The sequence below is a fragment of the Salvelinus sp. IW2-2015 genome, linkage group LG13 (genome assembly GCF_002910315.2).
Source record: "Salvelinus sp. IW2-2015 linkage group LG13, ASM291031v2, whole genome shotgun sequence".
Classification (NCBI taxonomy): domain Eukaryota; kingdom Metazoa; phylum Chordata; class Actinopteri; order Salmoniformes; family Salmonidae; genus Salvelinus; species Salvelinus sp. IW2-2015.
In genome coordinates this window covers 36,231,686-36,251,773 of record NC_036853.1, presented here as the reverse complement: position 1 = coordinate 36,251,773, position 20,088 = coordinate 36,231,686, and the positions used below count along the sequence as shown (strand labels likewise).

The following is a 20,088-nucleotide window of genomic DNA, read 5'->3' as shown; positions in this document are numbered from 1 at the left end:
GCATTGTCATCCTTTGGCATCCATCACCTCTTCTGCCCGTTTTGAACAGTGACATCTCTGATTACATAAGCCCGACGACCAGCCCTCCGCTCTCTCCCTTATCTCTCCCTTTCCACCCTTGCTCTTCACCTTCTTTCTGTTCTCTTCCTCTCTTCCCATTCGCTCCTTTCTTTCCCTTCTCCCCATTCTCTCCCTCTCTCTTCTTCCCCCTTCTCTGCCGGACCAGGTCTTGTTCATTCACCACATAAAGCAGGTTACGGTACAGCTAACAAGCTTAAACTTGCACTTTGGTTGGAAACAGTCTGGTCCTCAGTAGTGTGGTGTGTTGACTTGTTGTTTGTTAGTTGGGAGATAGTGTGGGGATAGAGAGAGAACAAGGTGGCCCTTGTCAATGCCCGAGCCCTGCAGAGACCACAATGCCTGGCTGCTGTCTGTTTCATGCTTGTTCTGCCTCTCTTTCTCTTTCTCTCTCTCCCTTCTCTCTCCCTCTCTACGCCTGCTCTGTGGATAAGCCATTTAGAACCAGGCGGTGAGCTCATTCCGCATCCACGAGAACGGCGGGCAGTATGAGCTTATCGCTACACAAGTGGAGAGTGAGAGAAAGACATGGGAGAGCGATAGAGAGAGAAGAGAGCAAGAGACCAAATGACCGCAACAGGTCAGGAGAGTAGACTTGTGGTAAGAGCCACTCCAAGCTGGTTGAATGTGGCCCTTGTCCCCTCCATGTCTCGTTCCCTGTGTGTGTGTGTGTGTGTGTGTGTGTGTGTGTGTGTGGAGGTGTGTGTGTGTGTGTGTGTGTGTGTGTGTGTGTGTGTGTGTGTGTGTGTGTGTGGTGTGTGTGTGTGTGTGTTGTGTGTGTGTGTGTGTCGCAGGCCCGTCACAGAGTACATTAAGTTGAGTCATCATCTCCCAGTCAGAAACGAAGCAGATAAGATGGAATGGAACAAGCTCTAATTGAAAGACTGATAGGCAGCTCTGCACATCACACTCACACACAGATGTGGAGATGGAGATACTAGAGGTTATTTCAAGTGTATGAAGTGGATTGCAAATGCATACACATGTGTACACAGACAAGACGCTACTGCGCTGGGAGGACAGGGGGCAGGAAACCTCTCACTGTTAATTCAGTGTATGAAAACATGCATTTCCTCACACAGTGTTTGATTTAATATACACCCCCTCCTCTCCTCCCTCTTATTGATCAGCCATATCTAGTCATGTTCTGTCTGTTCACCAGGCTGTGTTGGCCAGGGGGCGCAACTTCAAACACTGTGAAATTGAATGTCTAGACACCCCCTGCTCTCACTGCCTCCGGCCAAACCATGTTTTATCAACTGTTTCTGAAACAACTTTGGAGAAATAAGTATCTGCTGCATAGGATCTGTTTGTCTCTCTGATAATTAGGCACCGGCCGCAGAACATACGGGCGCGGATGATTTGCGTCCCCCCCCGCTCAATCTTCCTCTGTGGTGTTACGTTTATATCCCCCCCCCCTGCTATGTGGCTGTGTGAATGGGTAGGGCCCTTTCTGTCTCTCTCCCCCAGAGCCTCTCTCACAGTAGGCATTAATCACATCAGCAGTAAGAATGGAGAGGAGCTGTGAGTGTGTCGGGCCACAGCAGGAAAGGAGAAGGGAGGGAGAGAAAGGGGAAGAGGTTAGAGGGAGAGAGTGCTTTGATCTGATGCCTCTCACGTGCCTCCTTCTCTCCCAGGGGAGCCTCCTCTGTCTCTACACGCTGCCATCCCTCACTTCACTCTGGATAATGAGTGTTTTTCTCTTTAGCTCGCCCTCTCTCTTCCCACTCTGTTGCTCTCCCTCCATTGTTATCACTCTACCTCTCGTTTCCCACCCCACTCTTCATCAATTCCTCCCCGTATCTTTCTTTCCAGCTCTCTGTATCTCTCCTTTTCTTTCTATCTTCCTTCCCTTGTTTTTTAAAAGTTTTTTCTTTGAGGAAAGATTTAGCCATGCAGTCATGTTATTGTGTCTATTAAAGTTGTCATCTATACATTTCTATCTAAAATAACCGGAAAGGAGAACCTAGTCAGTTGCACCACTGAATGCATCTTCCACGTTTAACCCAACCCCTCTGAATTGGAGAGGTGCTAGGGGCTGCCTTAATTCGACATCCGGGGAGTAGTTGTTGTTGGGGGTTAACTGCCTTGCTCAAATGCAGAACGGCAGATTTTCCACTTTGCCGGCTTGGGGATTCAAACCAGTGACCTTTCGGTTACTGTCCCAACGCCCTTAACCGCTAGGCTACCTGCCGTACCTATAACTGACAGGTACAGCATAGAGGTAGATCACGTTGGATTTAGTCAGTTATCACGCTGTAGGAATATTTCTCCACAAGCTCCCCTTGGCTTTAGAAAATCAAGTTGTTCAACAGCCTTAAAAAAACATCTTTGTTAGATACGAGAGCATTTCCATTTACCACCCCCGTTAATACTCCAAGAAAAAGATGACAGAATGTTGCAGAATCCAACCTCAACATCGCAATGTATAATATCTTACAGGTCCATTGTAATACTAGTACATATATTGTATTTTCCCCTGCAGAGTCAATCTCTGTTACAACTTAAATGGTATTTTCCTATAGTGCTCTACTGTCTGTTACAGAGATGTATAGATCCGGGCTTGTATGTACAAGACAAACGACCCACTCTCCTTCTCTTCTGTGTGTGTGGTGTGCGTGCGTGTACTGATACGTGGTCGTGAGACGGATCCGGGTGTACAGTAGATAGGTGCAAATTGAAGCTGTTTTGTCCTCTAGCAGAACAGAGTGATGGTCGCGGGGAGATGACAGGAGGAGAGAAGGTTTCACTGACTTACGATAATGAACTGGGGTCTCGGCGGGCACAGAAACAAGGAAAGGAGAGAAAAGAGGCGGGAGGGAGGGGGTAAAGAGCGAGGGAGGGAGTGGATGGGTGCCAGAGACAAAGGAACTTGAGACGGCTTCATTTCTGCCCCTGAAGACTCGGGCTAACTGCACTCTCTTCCTCCTCTTCGCTCCCTCTCTCTCTGCTTCGTTGTGAAACGGGCAAATTTACAGAACAGCAATCCGATACAGTCTGGAACAAGTCAGTAATTGCAGTAGAATCTGGGTCAGACATGCCGTAAGAACATATTTAGTATTTCAGTTTAAAGCTGTGATGATAGTGGTGTTACTGTGGTGTAAGTCCTATAAACATCATGGACAGTAAYGAGTCAGACCACACCCTAGTTAGCTGACTAGGCCAGGATATCTCTTGTCAGATAGGGAGAACTCCCATGTGGTTGTCCATGATGTGTCTGTCACAGCCCATCTCCCCATCATTAATACTGTCCTTCAATACAGCCCCCCCCCCCCCCTCTACTCAGAATCAGCTCAATATGCTGCTCGGTTGTCCTCTTGAGTGCTCTGTCTCCCRTGGGACTAGATACTAGCTAACATGCTATTCTGTCAAACCAGGACACGCACACGGCAGCCATCCCGACTAGTTTGCTAATTCTCGCTAAGCCACCACATTTAGCCATATCAAAGCTCCGACGCTAACGCAATGTGTAAGGCGGATTATGTTCGAGTGTTTTTAAGTTTGAATTTCAAGGTCGTATATATTTTCTGTGTTGCCCGGATTGTTTTCCTCCCGTCGTGACCTTGTTTCACAGTCCTTGCTACGCTGGGTAAAAACCACACACACTCATAAAAAGCCCACATCCCTGGGAGGGACTGGGAGTGTAGATCTCCCGGTAATGTAGTGTGTGTGTGCGTGTGTAATATACTGGTGGGGTTTTATTGTCTCTACGGTGAAGTTGCTGTGGTGTGGTGGTGAATGACGGTCAAGGGGTTGCCAATAACCCTGCTGAACACTGTTTCCAAGAGATGGCGGGAGAGAGAGGGATGGAGCGAGAGAGATGATTACTGTCGTCTTTGAGGAGGAGACGGGCGTCTTCTCACGAATATCTCCGGGTGTCGCGTTTACCAGTCAGACAGACAGGCACTGTGTAGTGTGGCTCCTGGTTTGACAGAATGGAACTTCAGCTCGGGGCTTTAGCAGCGAGCGGTGGGGATAGCGGCCGTGCGCTATCTAGCTGCGGGTGTTAGCGTGTTAGTGGAGCGAGGAGACGTTCTGATCAGCCCGGATTTGTTCCATTCAGCCTGGGTAAGGGAAAGGATAGAGAGAGGGAAGGTGGAGACAATGGCGGCCCATTCATCCACAGCAGCCCTCCTTCGTGGGAAGATGAAGGGAGAGCGGGAGGGAGAGGAAGGGTGGTGGAACTACACAATAGAGGAAGTAATTAGCATGTTGTCTCAGATAAACCACGCAGGACGGCAGGGATAACATGCCTGGATAATTGTGCAGATTTACCACTCTGCGTGTGTGTGTGTGTGTGTGCTTATGTTCGTGCGTGTGTGTGTCTGTGAGAGAATCGAACAGCTGCAGCAGTTGACGTCCAAGCCCCTTCCGATTGCCACAGGAATTGTGTAACTGTGTGTATAGGGGGTGTGAAAGGGTTTCTGATGCCGCCATGGGCCTGTATACCACAGCTGTACTGTAGCAGCAGAGGAATAGCACAGATGTCGAAGGATAGAGGGTAGGAAGAGGGAGGAATTGTCATTCAGAATTAAGGCGCACAAAGGACGATGTTGGACAGACCTACCACACGAAGGATAGAGGATACTATAGACTTTGCAGGGACACAGCACAGTACATCTGGTGTTCTCTGTATAGTAAATAATGAAATGACAGTGGCACTGGAGACATCAGGAAGTCACATCTCTCATTTTCTCTCTATCTTCTATCCAGACCCTTTTCTCAATTCAATTACATTTAAGGGCTTTATTGGCTCGAAAATTACATTTCTCTCTCTCTCTCCCACTCTCCCTCAGAAACACACACGTGTGAATGTATCCGGGGGGGTAGCTTGACTTAGTGTGTCTGAGGTGTATGTTTTAAATTTCTCTCTCTCTCCCACTCTCCCTCAGAAACACACACATGTGAATGTAGGGGGGGGATAGCTTGACTCAGTGTGCCTGAGGTGTTGGGTTCTTCCGCTCCAAAAGGTCTGTCTCCATCTCAGCTTCTCTGCTGTGCCTCTTTCCTCTGTTCCTGGACCATGTCTCCTCTGCCCTCGTCTCCTCTTTTCTGCTCCTGCCCTATACAATATGGATGAAAGCCAACGTGAGGCACGGTGTTCTATCCAGCCCTTATATTCACTTTGCTCTGTCACTTTGCTGGGATGACAGGGATTGAGTTGGAGCTTATAGGATATTTATTTTGCAGGTTCTGTGTTGGAAGCAGTTGGCACTTGGCAGACGTGTTGTCTTTGTTTGATGTCTTAAGTGGTCTGRTGAAAGACAGCCTGACCTTTTCAAGTCGATTCATATTGTTTTGTGARCCTTAGATMGTTTCCTCAGTAGTGATTTAATGACTTGCAGTCCATGTTCTACAGTTGAAGTCGGGAWGTTCACATACACCTTAGCCAAATACATTTAAACTCAGTTTGTCACAATTCCTGACATTTTATCCAAGTAAGAATTCCCTGTTTTAGGTCAGTTAGGATCACCACTTTATTTTAAGAATGTGAAATGTCAGAATAATAGTAGAGAGACATGCGTTTATTTCAGCTTTTATTTCTTTCTCACATTCCCAGTCGGTCAGAAGTTTACATACTCAATAGTATTTGGTGCATTCTGTTAATGTTAATGGTCAAACGTTTCGTAGCCTTCCACAAGCTTCCCACAATGAAGTTGCGGTGAATTTGGCATTCTCTGACAGAGCTGGGTGACTAGGTCAGGTTTGTGCGCTCCTTGCTCGCACGCTTTTTCAGTTCTTCCCACACGATTTTCTATAGGATTGAGGCAGTGCGTTTGTGATGGCCACTCCAATACCTTGATTTGTTGTCCCTTAAGCCAATTTGCAACATCTTTGGAAGTATCTTGGGGTCATTGTCCATTTGGAAGACCACTTGCGACCAAAGCTCTTAACTTCCTGACTGGATGTCTGAAAGTGTGCTTCAATATATCCACATTACAATTTTCAGTTCCTCATGACGCGCATAGCTATTTGTGAAGGTGGACCTGCTCCCTCCTGCAACATAGCCACCCCAAACATGATGCTCCACACCCGTGTGCTTTCACAGTTCGGTGATCTGGTGTCTTCGGCTTGCAAGCCTCCCCATTTTTCCTCCACACATAACCGATGTTCATTATGGCCAAACAGTTTCTATTTTTTGTCTTCACGGAACCAGAGGACATTTCTCCCCAACAAAGTACATCCTTTGTGCAGCTTGCAAACGTAGTCTGCGCTTGTATTTATGGTGGCTCTGGCAGCAGTGGCTTTCTTCCTTGCTGAGCGCCTTCAGGTTAATGTCCAATTAGTAGGACGCGTTTTACTGTGGATATAGAGTACTTTTGTCACCTGTATTCCTCCACATCTTCACAAGTTCCTGCTTTTTGTTCTGGGATTAATTTGCACTTTTCCCACCAAAGTTACGTCATTCTAGGAGACAGAACGTTCTCCTTCCTGAGCGGTATGCGGCTGCGTGTCCTCAGTGGTGTTTTAATTGCGCTTTACTATTGTTTGTACACGTCATGAACATCGTACCTCAGGCATTTCGAAAATTGCCTCCCCAAGGATGAACCAGCCTTTAGTTTCTGACGGTCCTCGATTTCTGATTCTTTTGATTTTTCCCCATGATTCAAGCGAAAGAGGCACCTGAGTTTGAAGGTAGTCATGAGAAACTAGCCACAGGTCACACCTCCAATTGACTCAAATGATGTCTTAGCCAAATCAGAAGCTTCTAAAGCCTTGACATCATTTTCTGGAATTTTCCAAGTTTGTTTAAAGGCCACAGTCAACTTAGCTAATGTTTAAACTTCATGTCCTTCCAACTGCACATTCACTGTACTTTCTTGTCCACAAAGGACGATGCAAGTGGACATTTGTCCCAGTTTTGTTTTCATGACAACACTACCAGTCAGCCGAATGAAGAGGTCCACTCTTTGCTCTACTTCCATCATCGTTAACTGACTGCTGCTAGGTTACCCCTCCTCCTCTGATCTATCTTTCTCCATCTCTCCTCTCTCTTACCTCCTTTCTCTGCACCAACTCTCTAATGCATACATCCTGTTAATGCATGTCTTCCTCTTCTCTCTCTCTCGTCTCTTCTCTCTCTCTCTCTCTCCTGTCTCTCTTCTCTTCTCTCTTTTCTCTCTCTCTCTCTCTCTCTCTCTCTCTCTCTCTCTCGCCCTCTCTCCTCTTTCTTCTCTCTCCTCTCTCTCTCTCGTCTCTCTCTCTCGCCTCATATATATATCCTCCCTGGCGCCATTTAAAGTCAGCAGACAATTAGTCAGAACAAAGTGCCTGTGTTATTACCAGCGTTGATGAAGGGCTTTGCCACTAGCCAGTGGGGGCCTCCACTCCTGTTCCTCTGTGCATGGATTAGAAACCATCCCAATTGGTGCTCCATGTCCTCCAAACATCTTTCATGCACCCACACACACACACTCGCACACGGTTCCAGCTCCCTGGTTAGGCCACTAATGGGGTTTTATAGCTAGCTCTTAATGTGTCACTAAGTGGAGGTGTTGAGTCCTAATGGCTCTCACAACGTGWGTCGTTACTCTGCCAGTCCCAGTGACACCAGACCCTTCCAGACACTTATTAAGTTATCCCCATCGGCTTCGTTAACACCACTGGCCCTGTCCCTGCCTGGTCCTGTCTCAGTGTTCCTACCTGTCTGCGTCGCTTAAATGTGCAGGTGAGTGGCACACATTTCAATGGCTTGGGCCAGGGCACATCTCTCTTAACATCTGCTTCTGCACAAATCTACCGTCTTCCCTGGAGTGTGCTAACGATGGGCAATCTCATCTAGACCAGAAGGCCCTACTGTATTGAATCACTATTCCAAATCCTCATTAAGTGGAAATACCTCTCTAAGCCTTTGGCCTGGCATGGGTTGGCGCCAGCTCTCACATCACGGTGTGCTGCCTACCTGTTTAGGCGTCTTGGCTCCTCCTTCGCGCCACTCTGGGCAAGTACAGGAAGCTGAGCCTTCCTGAGTCTCCTGCCCTCAAATATGGTCCATTATGCCTGGGCTAAGTAGATACACTGCCTGGGATCGGACTTCAGGAGCAGACACGCCTGCCGTGGGAGGACGGGTATCAATGTGTGTCTTTAAGGTGAGATAGTTGGGAAAGGAGCGGGGGAGAGAGATGGAGACAACGGAAAGGAGGGAGGCAGGGAGCCAAAAAGGTGTTTCTCTGAATGGGAGAGAAATATGCGAGAGATAAGAGAAACAGCCCAACAAGTCATTAGCAGCCGGTTCTTTTATGTACCATGGTTCCGTCACACTGTTAGGGCTGACCGAGCTAAGTGGGCTCGCAGGCTGCATTTTAGAATACTCACTCTCTCTGACTGTGTCACCGTGTTGGAGTGTCAGGAGCTGTCTCTGAGCCACAGAGAGTAGTGTCGAAATAAATACAAAAATTCTACGACTGAACATTGAGTCTAGGAACTTGGGGGAAATTTGAAATGACACCTACTTCTCCACGTGTCTCTGGCTGAAAGTATTGCTGCGTAAAGTGGATAGGAAAAGTTCTAAACCCTAGTAGCCTGTAAGACGTAGCTAGTTTGCTGGAAATATCGGGTATTCCAGGGAAAATCCCGGCACTTCGCTGTATACTCCACATAGGGATGCGTTGTTTGTGATACAACCCCGTTGAACAGCATCTTTGTTGTGTAGCCTATACGATGATGGGAGCGGTTGATTGGTATGCAGTGTGGTGGTAATGTGATGAATACCTTGCCTGCTACCTCTGATGGAACTTGTCTGTTTTTTTTTGTGTGCACATGTGTACAGTACAGTATTGGTGGTGTATGTGCACAATGATGCTAGCCTTTGTATTTTTTCTCTCTGTGTGCGTGCGTGCTTCCAGGACAAATTAAACGCTGCTATTGTATGTGCAGTGTGTGTGTGTGTGTGTGTGTGTGTGTGCTCACATTAGCATACCTTAGCATCCTCTGTTCTGGCCTACTCAGCAGACCTGTCCTTCATCAGTCAGTCACCATGGCCCCAGGGAAGTGCCCTCTGCCCACATGTCTGTGCCTGCCCACCATCTACCCTGCTAGCACTGCCAGGCCTATCACTCACCCCTCTCCTCCCTGGCAGAGCAGGCAGGGGCGGAGAGAAGGGGGGGGGGGGGCAGTAGTGTTTTCCACAAGTACGTAGAGGAGCCAGCCAAATAGAAACAGTAGCCAGCCAGTCAGTAGCCAGCCCTCTGCCCCCCCTGAGTTAGATTTTTTTTGCCTAAGGAGCTCTATTTTGGGGGCCTCTGGTACGTTCGCTACGCGCTGCAGATAATAACGTTGTTTTCTTCTCCATTAGTGAGGCACCTGGATCTGAAGAGCTCCCCCGACTAGTTGTTTTGGATATTGTCTATAGCTCATGATCATTACTATTTTCTAAGTAAGAGACCATTACATTAAAAAAAAAAAACATTTAACTAGTCTTCTTTGAGATGAAAGTGTTATTTACAGTTTTACTGCAATATATGAATTGCCACAATGATGTTTGTTCTTCAAATTGTGCATTTTATTAACACAAAAAAATGAAGTAAGTAGCCCACATTATCTTGAAAATTCCAGGTTTCTATTTAAGGTTTTCACTCTCACAGTCACACTTTTTAATTGAAAAACAACAAAATTGGACATTATAAGTCCACAACAATGCTTAAACCACATCAGGAGACCGTTTTTGAGGGCTGGGAAAAATCTGAGAAATTTTGATTTTTGGGTGCATTTTTTTTTTCTTCTTCCCACCTTTACTTAACCAGGTAGGCCAGTTGAGAACAAGTTCTCATTTAMAACTGCGACCTGGCCAAGATAAAGCGAAGCAGTGCGACAAAAACAACACAGAGTTGCACATGGGATAAACAAACGTACAGTCAATAACACAATAGAAAAATCTGTATACAGTGTGTGCAAATGAAGTAAGGAGGTAAGGCAATAAATAGGCCAATAGTGGCAAAGTAATTACAATTGAACAATTTACACTGGAGTGATATATGTGCAGATGAGGATGTGCAAGTAGAAATACTGGTGTGCAAAAGAGCAGAWAAACAAAAACAAATATGGGGATGAGGTAGGTAGTTGGTTGGATGGGCTATTTACAGATGGGGTGTGTACAGCTGCAGCGATCGGTAAGCWGCTCTGTCAGCTGACGCTTAAAGTTAGTGAGGGAGATATAAGTCTCCAACTTCAGTGATTCAGTGACAGTTACCTTTTAATTCAAGTGTGTACCTAGCAAGAGGCTATTGTTTAGCAGTGTTTTTGTACGGCACATGTGACRGAAGAGTTTGCAAAACAAATAGCCACTGGATTGATGAAAATAATCACGATATAATTCTGCCATGTAAGCATATGCTACTTTGTAGTTAACATTTAATTGAAAAGGTTTTTGGGATAGCCTTTCGGTCTACCAGAATAATTTTTTTTTCATTAGCATCATTGCCAACAGCGCACACACAGACAAGGGCATTCCCGTTGCCTCGTCAGAAAGTTGTAGGAAATACCAATCACTGATGAACGGCTCTCACACCGATGCTATTTGGTAGGCTACACTGACTGACGAGACGAGAGTCACTCACACTTTAGCGTCGCTGTCTGCCAAGCCCTGGCGACATCCTAGGAAATCCTTTGGTTTACTTGTCCCGGTGCGATTACCATGGACATGGCTCAGAGCTACAGCTGTCTGTCTGTTAGGGTCTGTAGGCGGGTTTGTGACAAGGGAGGCACTTTACCCCATTTACAAAGGGTTGGGTTGGACACTTGATGAAGCCTAGGCCTACATCTGTCCAATCAAAGAGGCCTATATTCATTAGGGCTTTATCTGTCTACTAGCCAACTACTGTATATGCAGGGTGGGAGTGGTGGGTTTGATGCCATCTTTCACCTGTTAAGTTAATGTTGTTAGTTACGTGTGCTTTTAGCTCAGGGCAGGGCCATACTATCTCAAATATCTGTCCACGGTCTACATCAGCAATCTGCCAAATGTCCTGGGGGAGTGTACTCGACGAGAGCACTATGTGGCGCAGCCCACTCTCTTTCTCTGCCCATGTCTCTACTAGTGTGGAAGAGGTGAACAAAATGATTGACGTCTATCAACAATGACAAGCCACCTGTGTCTGACAACTTGGATGGACAGTTATTAAGGATGATAGCGGACTATATTGCCCTCCTATTTGCCATCTCTCCAATCTAAGTCTACAGGAAAGTATGTGCCCTCAGCCCCGGAGGGAAGCAAAYGTCACCCCGCTACCCAAGAATAGCGATGCACCCCTTTACTGGGTCAACCAGCCGACCAATTGTATTTTGGACAAACCATTCACTAAACCCTAAACCTCAACTAAATCGTGCAATTAATAATGTGGACGCTGAGCAAGTCGAAACTAAACTGCTTGGTGTAACCCTGGATTGTAAACTGTTATGATCAAAACATTGATGCAACGGTAGCTAAGATGGGGAGAGGTATGTCCGTAATAAAGCGCGGGCTCTGCTTTCTTGACATCGCAATCAACAAAACAAGTCATACAGGCCCTAGTTTTGTTGCACCTGGACTACTGTCCAGTCATATGGTCAAGTGGCACAAAGAGGACATAGGCAAATGACAGTTGGCCCAGAACAAAGCAGCACGGCTGGCCCTTAAATGTACACAGAGAGCTAGCATCAATTACACGCATGTCAATCTCTCAAAAGTAGAGGAGAGATTGATTGCATCACTACTTGTCTTTGTGAGAGGTATTGGCATGTTGAAAGCCCCCGGCTGTCTGTTCAAACGACTAACACACAGCTCGGACACCCATGCGTCCCCCACAAGACATGCCGCCGGGGGTCTCTTCACAGTCCCCAAGTCCAGAATAGACTCCGGGAAACGCACAGTAATGCACAGAGCCATGACTACATGGAACTCCTCTCCACATCAAGTAACTCATGCAAGCATTAAAATTAATAAAACTACTAAAGCCGGATGTGCACAACACGATTTTGGCTTTCGAGATCGGAGACAAAATTCCCATGTCGTTGCCTACTTGGGGCTCACGGCCGTCGCCGACGCCCGTTTAATGTGAGCGGGTCAGAGACGTGATCTGAGGGCTACCGATCCTGTCTTTGAGTAGTCCCAGAGGTCCCGATATTTTCAAACAAGTTTGACTTTATCGGCTCAAAATCTGCAATGCTCTTGCTGTGTGCGAGGTGCAACGAGCACGTTTTGAGAACGGTGATCAGCAAACGCCAATGAGAGCTCGCCAGAGAAGAAGCCAGTCAGGAGATKATGTTGTTTCGCATCACCCACAATGTGTAGACTCTCGAGCAGCAGCGATGACCACTTGTATGCGTTTGTACTTGCCATTAACCAAAGCCAAAGTGTCGAATCGTTACAGCTCTGTATGGCAAGCATCAATATTTCACTGAAAACTTTCATGAGGCTGCTTTGAGCCACAGCTCGTTCTAGCTACGTTAACAATCTCGTGACATCATCACTTCATCGTTTTTTTTTGCGAGACGGCATGGCTTCGAGGAACCTCACAACCAAGTGAAAGAATCTTGTAGTGTGTTGAACTCCGTCTGTGCCACATCATTTAGTGTGCGCACCACTACGTTGGCAAGACAAAAAACTACAGGAAGACGGTCGTTTAATGTGAGTCTCAGCAATGTTAGGATTTTGAAAGTCGTGTAGTGTACACCCAGCATTATGGAACAACATGGACTGTGAAGAGACACACACATAGGCAGACACACACTTGCATACTTACGCTTCAAGATTTACCTCGACTAACCTGTACCCCCGCACATTGACTCGGTACCAGTACCCCCTGTATATAGCCTCATTATTGTTATTTTATTGTGTTACTTTTATAAAAAAAATATTTAGTCAATATTTTTTTACTCTATTTCTTGAAGTGCGTTGTTGGTTAAGGGCTTGTAAGTAAGCATTTCACGGTAAGGTCTACACCTGTTGTATTCGGCGCGCACGTGACAAATAAGATTTGATTGAATTTTTACACACACGCTAACACACGCACTCTACACACATTCATTTGTGTGTTGTTGTATAGTGGTATTATATATTTAGTGGTCTAATGATGTTATGTGATGTACTGTTTTGCTTGTGCCTTAATGTGCCTTAATGTGTTTGGGCTAATGGGGATCCATAATAAATATAAATCACATTTCCCTCCTCTCTCTTGCTGTCATGTTGGTTGGACCTCGAGGAGTAATTGATGCTTGTGTTCCATCGAGGAGATTACTTTCGTTTTTGTGTGTGGCGGTTGCCATCCAACTGTCAATCCAGCTAATTTCATCATCACCCTGCCTTTGAGATATTACATGACCAGCTGAGGCGTGTGTGTGTATGTGTTGTATGTGTGTGTGTGTGTATGTGTTGTATGTGTGTGTGTGTGTATGTGTTGTATGTGTGTGTGTGCTTGTGCATGTGTGTGTCATGGAGATTTGAATATTTTGTCTCGGGGGGGTTGGGGAGGAGGTGAACATCCCCACTCAAGGATGTGGGGCAGCTCAGCCACACACACACACACACACACACACACACACACACACACACACACACACACACACACACACACACACACACACACACACACACACACATACCACACACACACACACAACACACACACACACACACACACACACACCCACCACACCAACACACCTCACACACAGCGGCAGCCCTAATGCCAATCAGGTTGGCCAGAGCCAGAGATGCTGAGAGCAATCCTTTCACGTTACAGGGCTATGCGTGGGTGGCTGGTTGGCAGAACGTACCCCCTTTCTCTTCTCCCTTTCCTCTCTCCCCTCCCTGCTCCTCCCTCTCTCCCTCCGCCAGGCTTCAGCCCCTCACCCCTTTGATAACATCTTCCCTTGTTTCAGATTGTTTGATAAGACTGTATTAATGGCAGTCTCCTATCCTGTTTTGTCTCTATGTTACGGTGTTGCCTGGCTTTACCCCACCATCACCATCTCTCCCCCTCCATGAGTCTGGGTACTATCCCCCCCCAGTCCCCTGATAAKATCTATACATCAGGCAGCCTGCAGAGCTCTCTAGCTGAGCTCTGAACAGCATCTGTAGGGAGGCAAATTGAGTTGAGGCCTCCCGGCCCCGTGCTACGGGGCCCTGCAGCACACAGACACACACTGTCAATGACATTAGTCCTGTGTTCTGGGCCTCTAATGGAATCAGGCTGTTTAGTCCTGAGAGCTATGTTGTTGTTTATCTAGAACACACAGAGTGCTGCTGACTCAGAGACTTACTCACACTACACACTACACAACACTACACACTACACACAGCGTAGAGACACACACACATATATTTTTTTCTCCCACGTACTGTCCTCTCTTTAAAGTCCATATCTCCATTAGCTCACTAATAATTAACAATAATAATAGGCACTWGAGAGAGAGGGTGAACGAGAGAGCGAGAGAGAGCGAGATAGAGAGAGAGAGAGAGCTACTGCTCGTCTGACAGTGATGTGGAGACAGCCATCCTGAGTCAGAGTCAGAGAGAGGGATGGAGAGTGAGGTTGAGAACGACGTCAGCCAGCAAGCAGACAGACTGTATCTATGCAGAAGTGCTCCTGTCACTAATTAAAAAGTAGGGTTCTGCGGCTAAGTGTGCACTCTGAAACTGTCTGTGTTAATATTCAACTATCAAGCAGAGAGACCGGGAGGGAGCGAAACAGGCAGTGGGCTTGAAAGATACACCGCGGTCGGCAATGTGGAGCAGCAGATGCCTGCTGTACATGCTCCCTTCATCGATCTGTCTTTCAGTCTCTTTCTCTCCCTCTGTCTGACAAGGTCCTTTTCTCCTTCAGTTATGCTCTCTCTCTCTCTCTCTCTCTCTCTCTCTCTCTCTCTCTCTCTCTCTCTCTCTCTCTCTCTCTCTCTCTCTCTCTCTCTCTCTCTCTCTCTCTCTCTCTCTCTCTCTCTCTCTCTCTCTCTCTCTCTCTCTCTCTTGTCTGTCTTTCAGCCAGGTTTCTGATAGCTCTGTCTTGGTACTTTGCGTGAGCACACATTATTTGTTATTGAGACCAAAGCAGCTGTTGCTGTGAACATTTTGACCTGGGGTTACGACACACTTCACCCCGAGGCACACGTATCCTGTCGGGTTCGGAGCCTGTTAGAGCAAGCCCACTCTTGTGTGTTTATCTCTGTGTGTCTGTCTGTCTAGTGGCTATCTGATTCAAAACACTGACTCACACTCACACACACACAGCCTATCGCGAGTGTGTTGGTGATGGTAAACAGTGTCAGTGGTCCAGATAACACACGCTGTTGGGTAGGTGTTAGTGTTCTGTTCTCACATAGAGAGCTCTCACACTCACCCACCCAGTAGACACCACTGTGATCATGTTCATATCTATTTCATATCAACACAAACCTGAAATTATAGCTACAGAAACATTGTCCTCTCAGCAGAGAGTGGTTTCTCCGACTTGGCCCATGCTATTGTTACTCCCTTGAGAACTGCAGGTGCGTTTAACACTCAGGTCAAGGGGATTTCGAACTACCTTAACGATGGGAAATAGCCTGCCTCTAGATTGTGTCTTTACACTGAATACAGTGCAAGCTGTGAATACCGGTCATTGCCATTGAAACATAAACCATGGATCAGCTGAATGCTGTGCTGTGCTACCGCTGTAAGGAAGACATTGCTATTTGCTTTGCTACTCAACACATTCAGATGGTGACACAGTGCCACCTAGTGGAATTTTCAGGGTTTTACACACGCTTTCTCTCTGGACGTCAAGCAACATGGGATTTCGTTTACATCCCAAATAACAAACAACTTTAACACTGTATATCTCCATGTGTCTAAATGAGGAGTACACTGACATGTCCTTCTCTCTCTCTCTCTCTCTCTCTCTCTCTCTCTTGCAGAAGGAGCTCAGTCTTCCGAGGAGGGGGAGTTTGTAAGTACCCATAGCCATTCCATCTCTATTCTTGATTCATTTCTCCAGCCTTGCCAAGGGCAGAGGCGTCTTTCTCTCTGTCCGTCTGTAAACAGGAACGCCTCTATGGAGAGTTGCACATGAACCGGGCGCTGTCGAATCCTGCAAGGACTCCCATTGTGTGTTCTGTGACGGTGTAACACAGCCTTGAAGAGCAGTGGGAAGGAGAAAGTTGACTCTTTCTGTGAGACTCTTTCTGTGCTGAGGACGATTTGACGGTTCAGGGTTGGGCCAGATACTTGGGCCTGGTCCTCCATCCAAACGTGGTTTTTATTTAGGATTAGTAAAGGCTACACTGAAAGCGCCATTGGTTGGGCTCTCTAGATCTCTGTCGCTAAGATGAGTGAGGGAGAGAGAGGTATCTGCTGAAAGAAAGATGATGAGTCTAAAATAAAATGTGATAGAGGGAAGTCTGGATAGAGAGAGGAGGAACAGGGGACTGCTGTAGCCAGTCCGTGCTCTCTCAGATCTACACTGGGCTCCAGAGGCTCTTTTTCTCGGTCATATCACAGACTGTCAAGCTCTGTCAAACCCTGGACAACCTCATGGCATTATGCAGACATGACGGCAGCATGTGATATAGCATGTTACGGAGCGGGCGGGCGTGTTAATTCCACAGGGTATAATACACTTCCTGTCTCTTTGTCTCCATGGACACACAGCACATCCCAATGGGGATTCAATGTATTTCCATATCCCCATTGTCAGAATCCTGTATCCCCATACGTCATATGGTAAAGGCACATCTCAACAKGTCTATGAGAGAAGAGGTATCCAGTTTAACGGTGACCGTTAAAAGTAAAAGCTTTGCCATTTGAAAGTGGACGTAGCGAAAGATGCTTTTGCAATTCCGTCAAAGTTGTCAAATCCCACCTTGACCACAAAATACAACTAACTGCCTTGTCAAGAAAGAGAACAGTACAGTGAGGTCTGAAGGGTAAACGTGGGAGCTCATTGGGATGGGCAGAACAGGCCTGTAGCTCTACAGTCTCAYCCTCTCTCTGTAACAGCTTAGCRTCCACAGTGGATGCTGCTGGCCTATATATAATTCTGTACCAGCCAGTCACCGGCTCCGCTCTGAAAAGTAACCCACAACACAAAAGTTGTATATTTTATCTCTTATTTCCCACAGTGTCTTTGAAGACAGGCCTGACTTGTGAGAGAGCGTTCACTTGGCCGGCGAGCACAGCAGAACAGAGCTAGGAGATTCCAGGCAGCTTTTGGGCCAGTGTTTGGGCCTCCCATGTGTATCAAGAATGGTCCACCACCCAAAGGACATCCCGCCAACTTGACCCAACTGTGGGAAGCATTGTAGCCAACATGGGCCAGCATCCCTGTGGAAYRATTTCGACACCTTGTAGAGTCCAGGCCCCTGCTACAGCAGCAGTGATGGGAAATGTAAAATATATAGTTTTACTTCCCTCATGTCCTCTTGCTCTCATGTCCTCTTGCTCTCATGCCGGCCTCGCTCCTCGCACACACACACCACACACCACACACAACACCACACACACAACACACACACACACACACACACACACACCACACACACACACACACACACACACCACACACACACACACACACACAATCGACAGTCTCATATCCTGTAGACAGTGGTCATACGTCAGTCCACTAATCAGGCTGGATTAGTTTAGTGATGCTCCAGCGCTATGCTAGCAATAACCATAGCCCCTACTGTAGCCTCTTTGATCCAGACCCATTGTCCCTGGCCCTGACCAGGCATGCTGAACTGCATGTGAAACTTACCCCTACGTAGCAGGCCTCCCTAACCAGGGACACCTGTGTCCCTCTGACTCCCCGAACAGAGAGTTGGGGATAGGAGAGAACAGGGGATGAGGGTGGAGGAAGGAGGTGGGGGCTAAGCTAGCCAAATAAGGCAGGGGCGACAGCTGCCCACCTCCCACAGGGGTCTTGTGGATATACACGAGATGCTCTGTTCTGGCCTGCTGGGCGTGTTTAGTGCTTGTGTTCAGTGTGTTCTGGAGCTTTCTCTCTCTGTCTGTACTCTAACCGCTCAGGCAACTCCAGTGTGTGTGTGAGAGTGACCGTAGCTCAAGCTGTATTCTCTTCTCTCTCTCTCTCTCTCTCTCTCTCTCTCTCTCTCTCTCTCTCTCTCTCTCTCTCTCTCTCTCTCTCTCTCTCATCTCTTCGTCTCTCTCTTCTCTCTCTCCTCTCTCTCTCTCTCTCTCTCTCTCTCTCTCATCTTCTTTCTCTCTCTCTCTCTCTCTCTCTCTCTCTCTCTCTCTCTCTCTCTCTCTCTCTCTTTCTCTCTCTCTCTCTCTCTCTCTCCTCTCATCCTCTCTCTCTCTCTCTCTCTCTCTCTTCTCTCTCCTCTTCTCTCTCGTCTCTCTCTCTCTCTCTCTCTCTTCTCTCTCTCTCCTCTCTCTCTCTCTCTCTCTCTCTCCTTCTCTCTCTCTGTCTCTCTCTCTCTCTCTCTCTCTCTCTCTCTCTCTCTCGCTCTCTCTCTCTCTCTCTCTCTCTCTCTCTCTCTCTCTCTCTCTCTCTCTCTCTCTCTCTCTCTCTCCTCTCTCTCTCTCGCTCTCTCTCTCTCTCTCTCTCTCTCTGCTGAAGAAAGCAGTGACCAGGGTCAAACTCTCATTTTGGACACTACTGTTTGACAGTCACAGAGCGCCAGTCAAAATCTCCAGGACACTGCTATGAACCAGAGGACAAACTGACAAGCCATCCCCAGGATCGGGGCTCTTAGCTTGGGGATACTGCCAGCGGAGGATTTATGTGAGGCTATTCAAACCAATGCTGACCTATTTACCTGACCTCGTCTGTGTGTGTGTGTGTGTGTTGTGTGTGTGCGTGTGTGTGTGTGTGTGTGTGTGTTTAGAAGACGGATTGCTTGGAGAGTGTTTCTGATAGTTTTATTTATTATAGCTGGATCAGGGAGAGACAGATAGTGTGTGTGTTGTTAGAGATGGATATGCCTATGTGTTAGTGTGTGTGACTCAGCAGCAGTCAATAAGCTGTTATGAGCCCTGCTCTGTCGTCAGTACAGAGCACTGAGAACACTGTAGCCTAGATACCTGACATACAGTGTGTTCGGAAAATATTCAGACCCTTTACTTTTTTCCACACGTTACAGCCTTATTCTATAGAATTGATTAAATATTTTCCCTCATCAATCAACACAACAATACCCATAATGGACAAAGCGAAAATAGATTACTTTTTTTTTATTATAAAATAAGTATTTCCATAAACTATTCACACCCTTTGCTTTGAGACTCAAAATTGAGCTCAGGTGCATCCTATTTCCTTTGTCATACTGAGATGTTTTCTACAACTTGCATTGGAGTCCACCTGTGGTAAATTATTGATTGAACATGGTTTGGAAAAGGCACACACCTGTCTATATAAGTTCCCACAGTTGACAGTGCATGTCAGAGCAAAAACCAAGCCATGAGGTCTAATGAATTGTCTGTAGAGCTACGAGACAGGATTGTGTCAAGGCACACAGATCTGAGGAAGGGTACCACAACATTTCTGCAGCATTAATGGACCCCAAGAACACAGTGCCTCCATCATTCTTAAATGGAAGAAGTTTGGAACCACCAAGACTCTTCCTAGAGCTGGCCACCCGGCCAAACTGAGCTGTCGAGGGAGAAGGGCCTTGGTCAGGAAGGTGACAAGAACCCGATGGTCACTCTGACAGAGCTCCAGAGTTTATCTGTGGAGGTGGGAGAACCTCCAGAAGGACAACCATCTCTGCATCACCTCCCAATAGGCCTTTATGGTAGAGTGTCCAGACAGAAGCCACTCCTCAGTAAAAGGCACATGAAAGTCTGCTTGGAGATGGCCAAAAGGTACCTAACGGACTCAGACCAGGAGAACAAGATTCTCTGGTCTGATGAGTCAAAGATTAACTCTTTGCCTAGAATGCCAAAGCTCACGTCTGGAGGAAACCTGGCACCATCCCTACGTGTAAGCATGGTGGTGGCAGCATCATGCTGTGGGGATGGTTTTCAGTGACATGGACTGGGAGACTAGTCAGGATCAGAGGAAAGAGGAATGAAGAAGTACAGAGAGATCCTTGATG

At 47.0% G+C, this 20,088-nt stretch overlaps 1 protein-coding gene across 1 annotated transcript in view; it reads left to right on the top strand.

Moving 5' to 3' along the window:
* Nucleotides 1-20,088, top strand: part of mast2 (microtubule associated serine/threonine kinase 2) — a 271,656-nt gene that overhangs the window by 129,528 nt on the left and 122,040 nt on the right. The window contains 1 exon segment of the mRNA XM_070446251.1: nucleotides 15,946-15,977. Coding sequence (XP_070302352.1) covers nucleotides 15,946-15,977 — 32 coding nt within the window.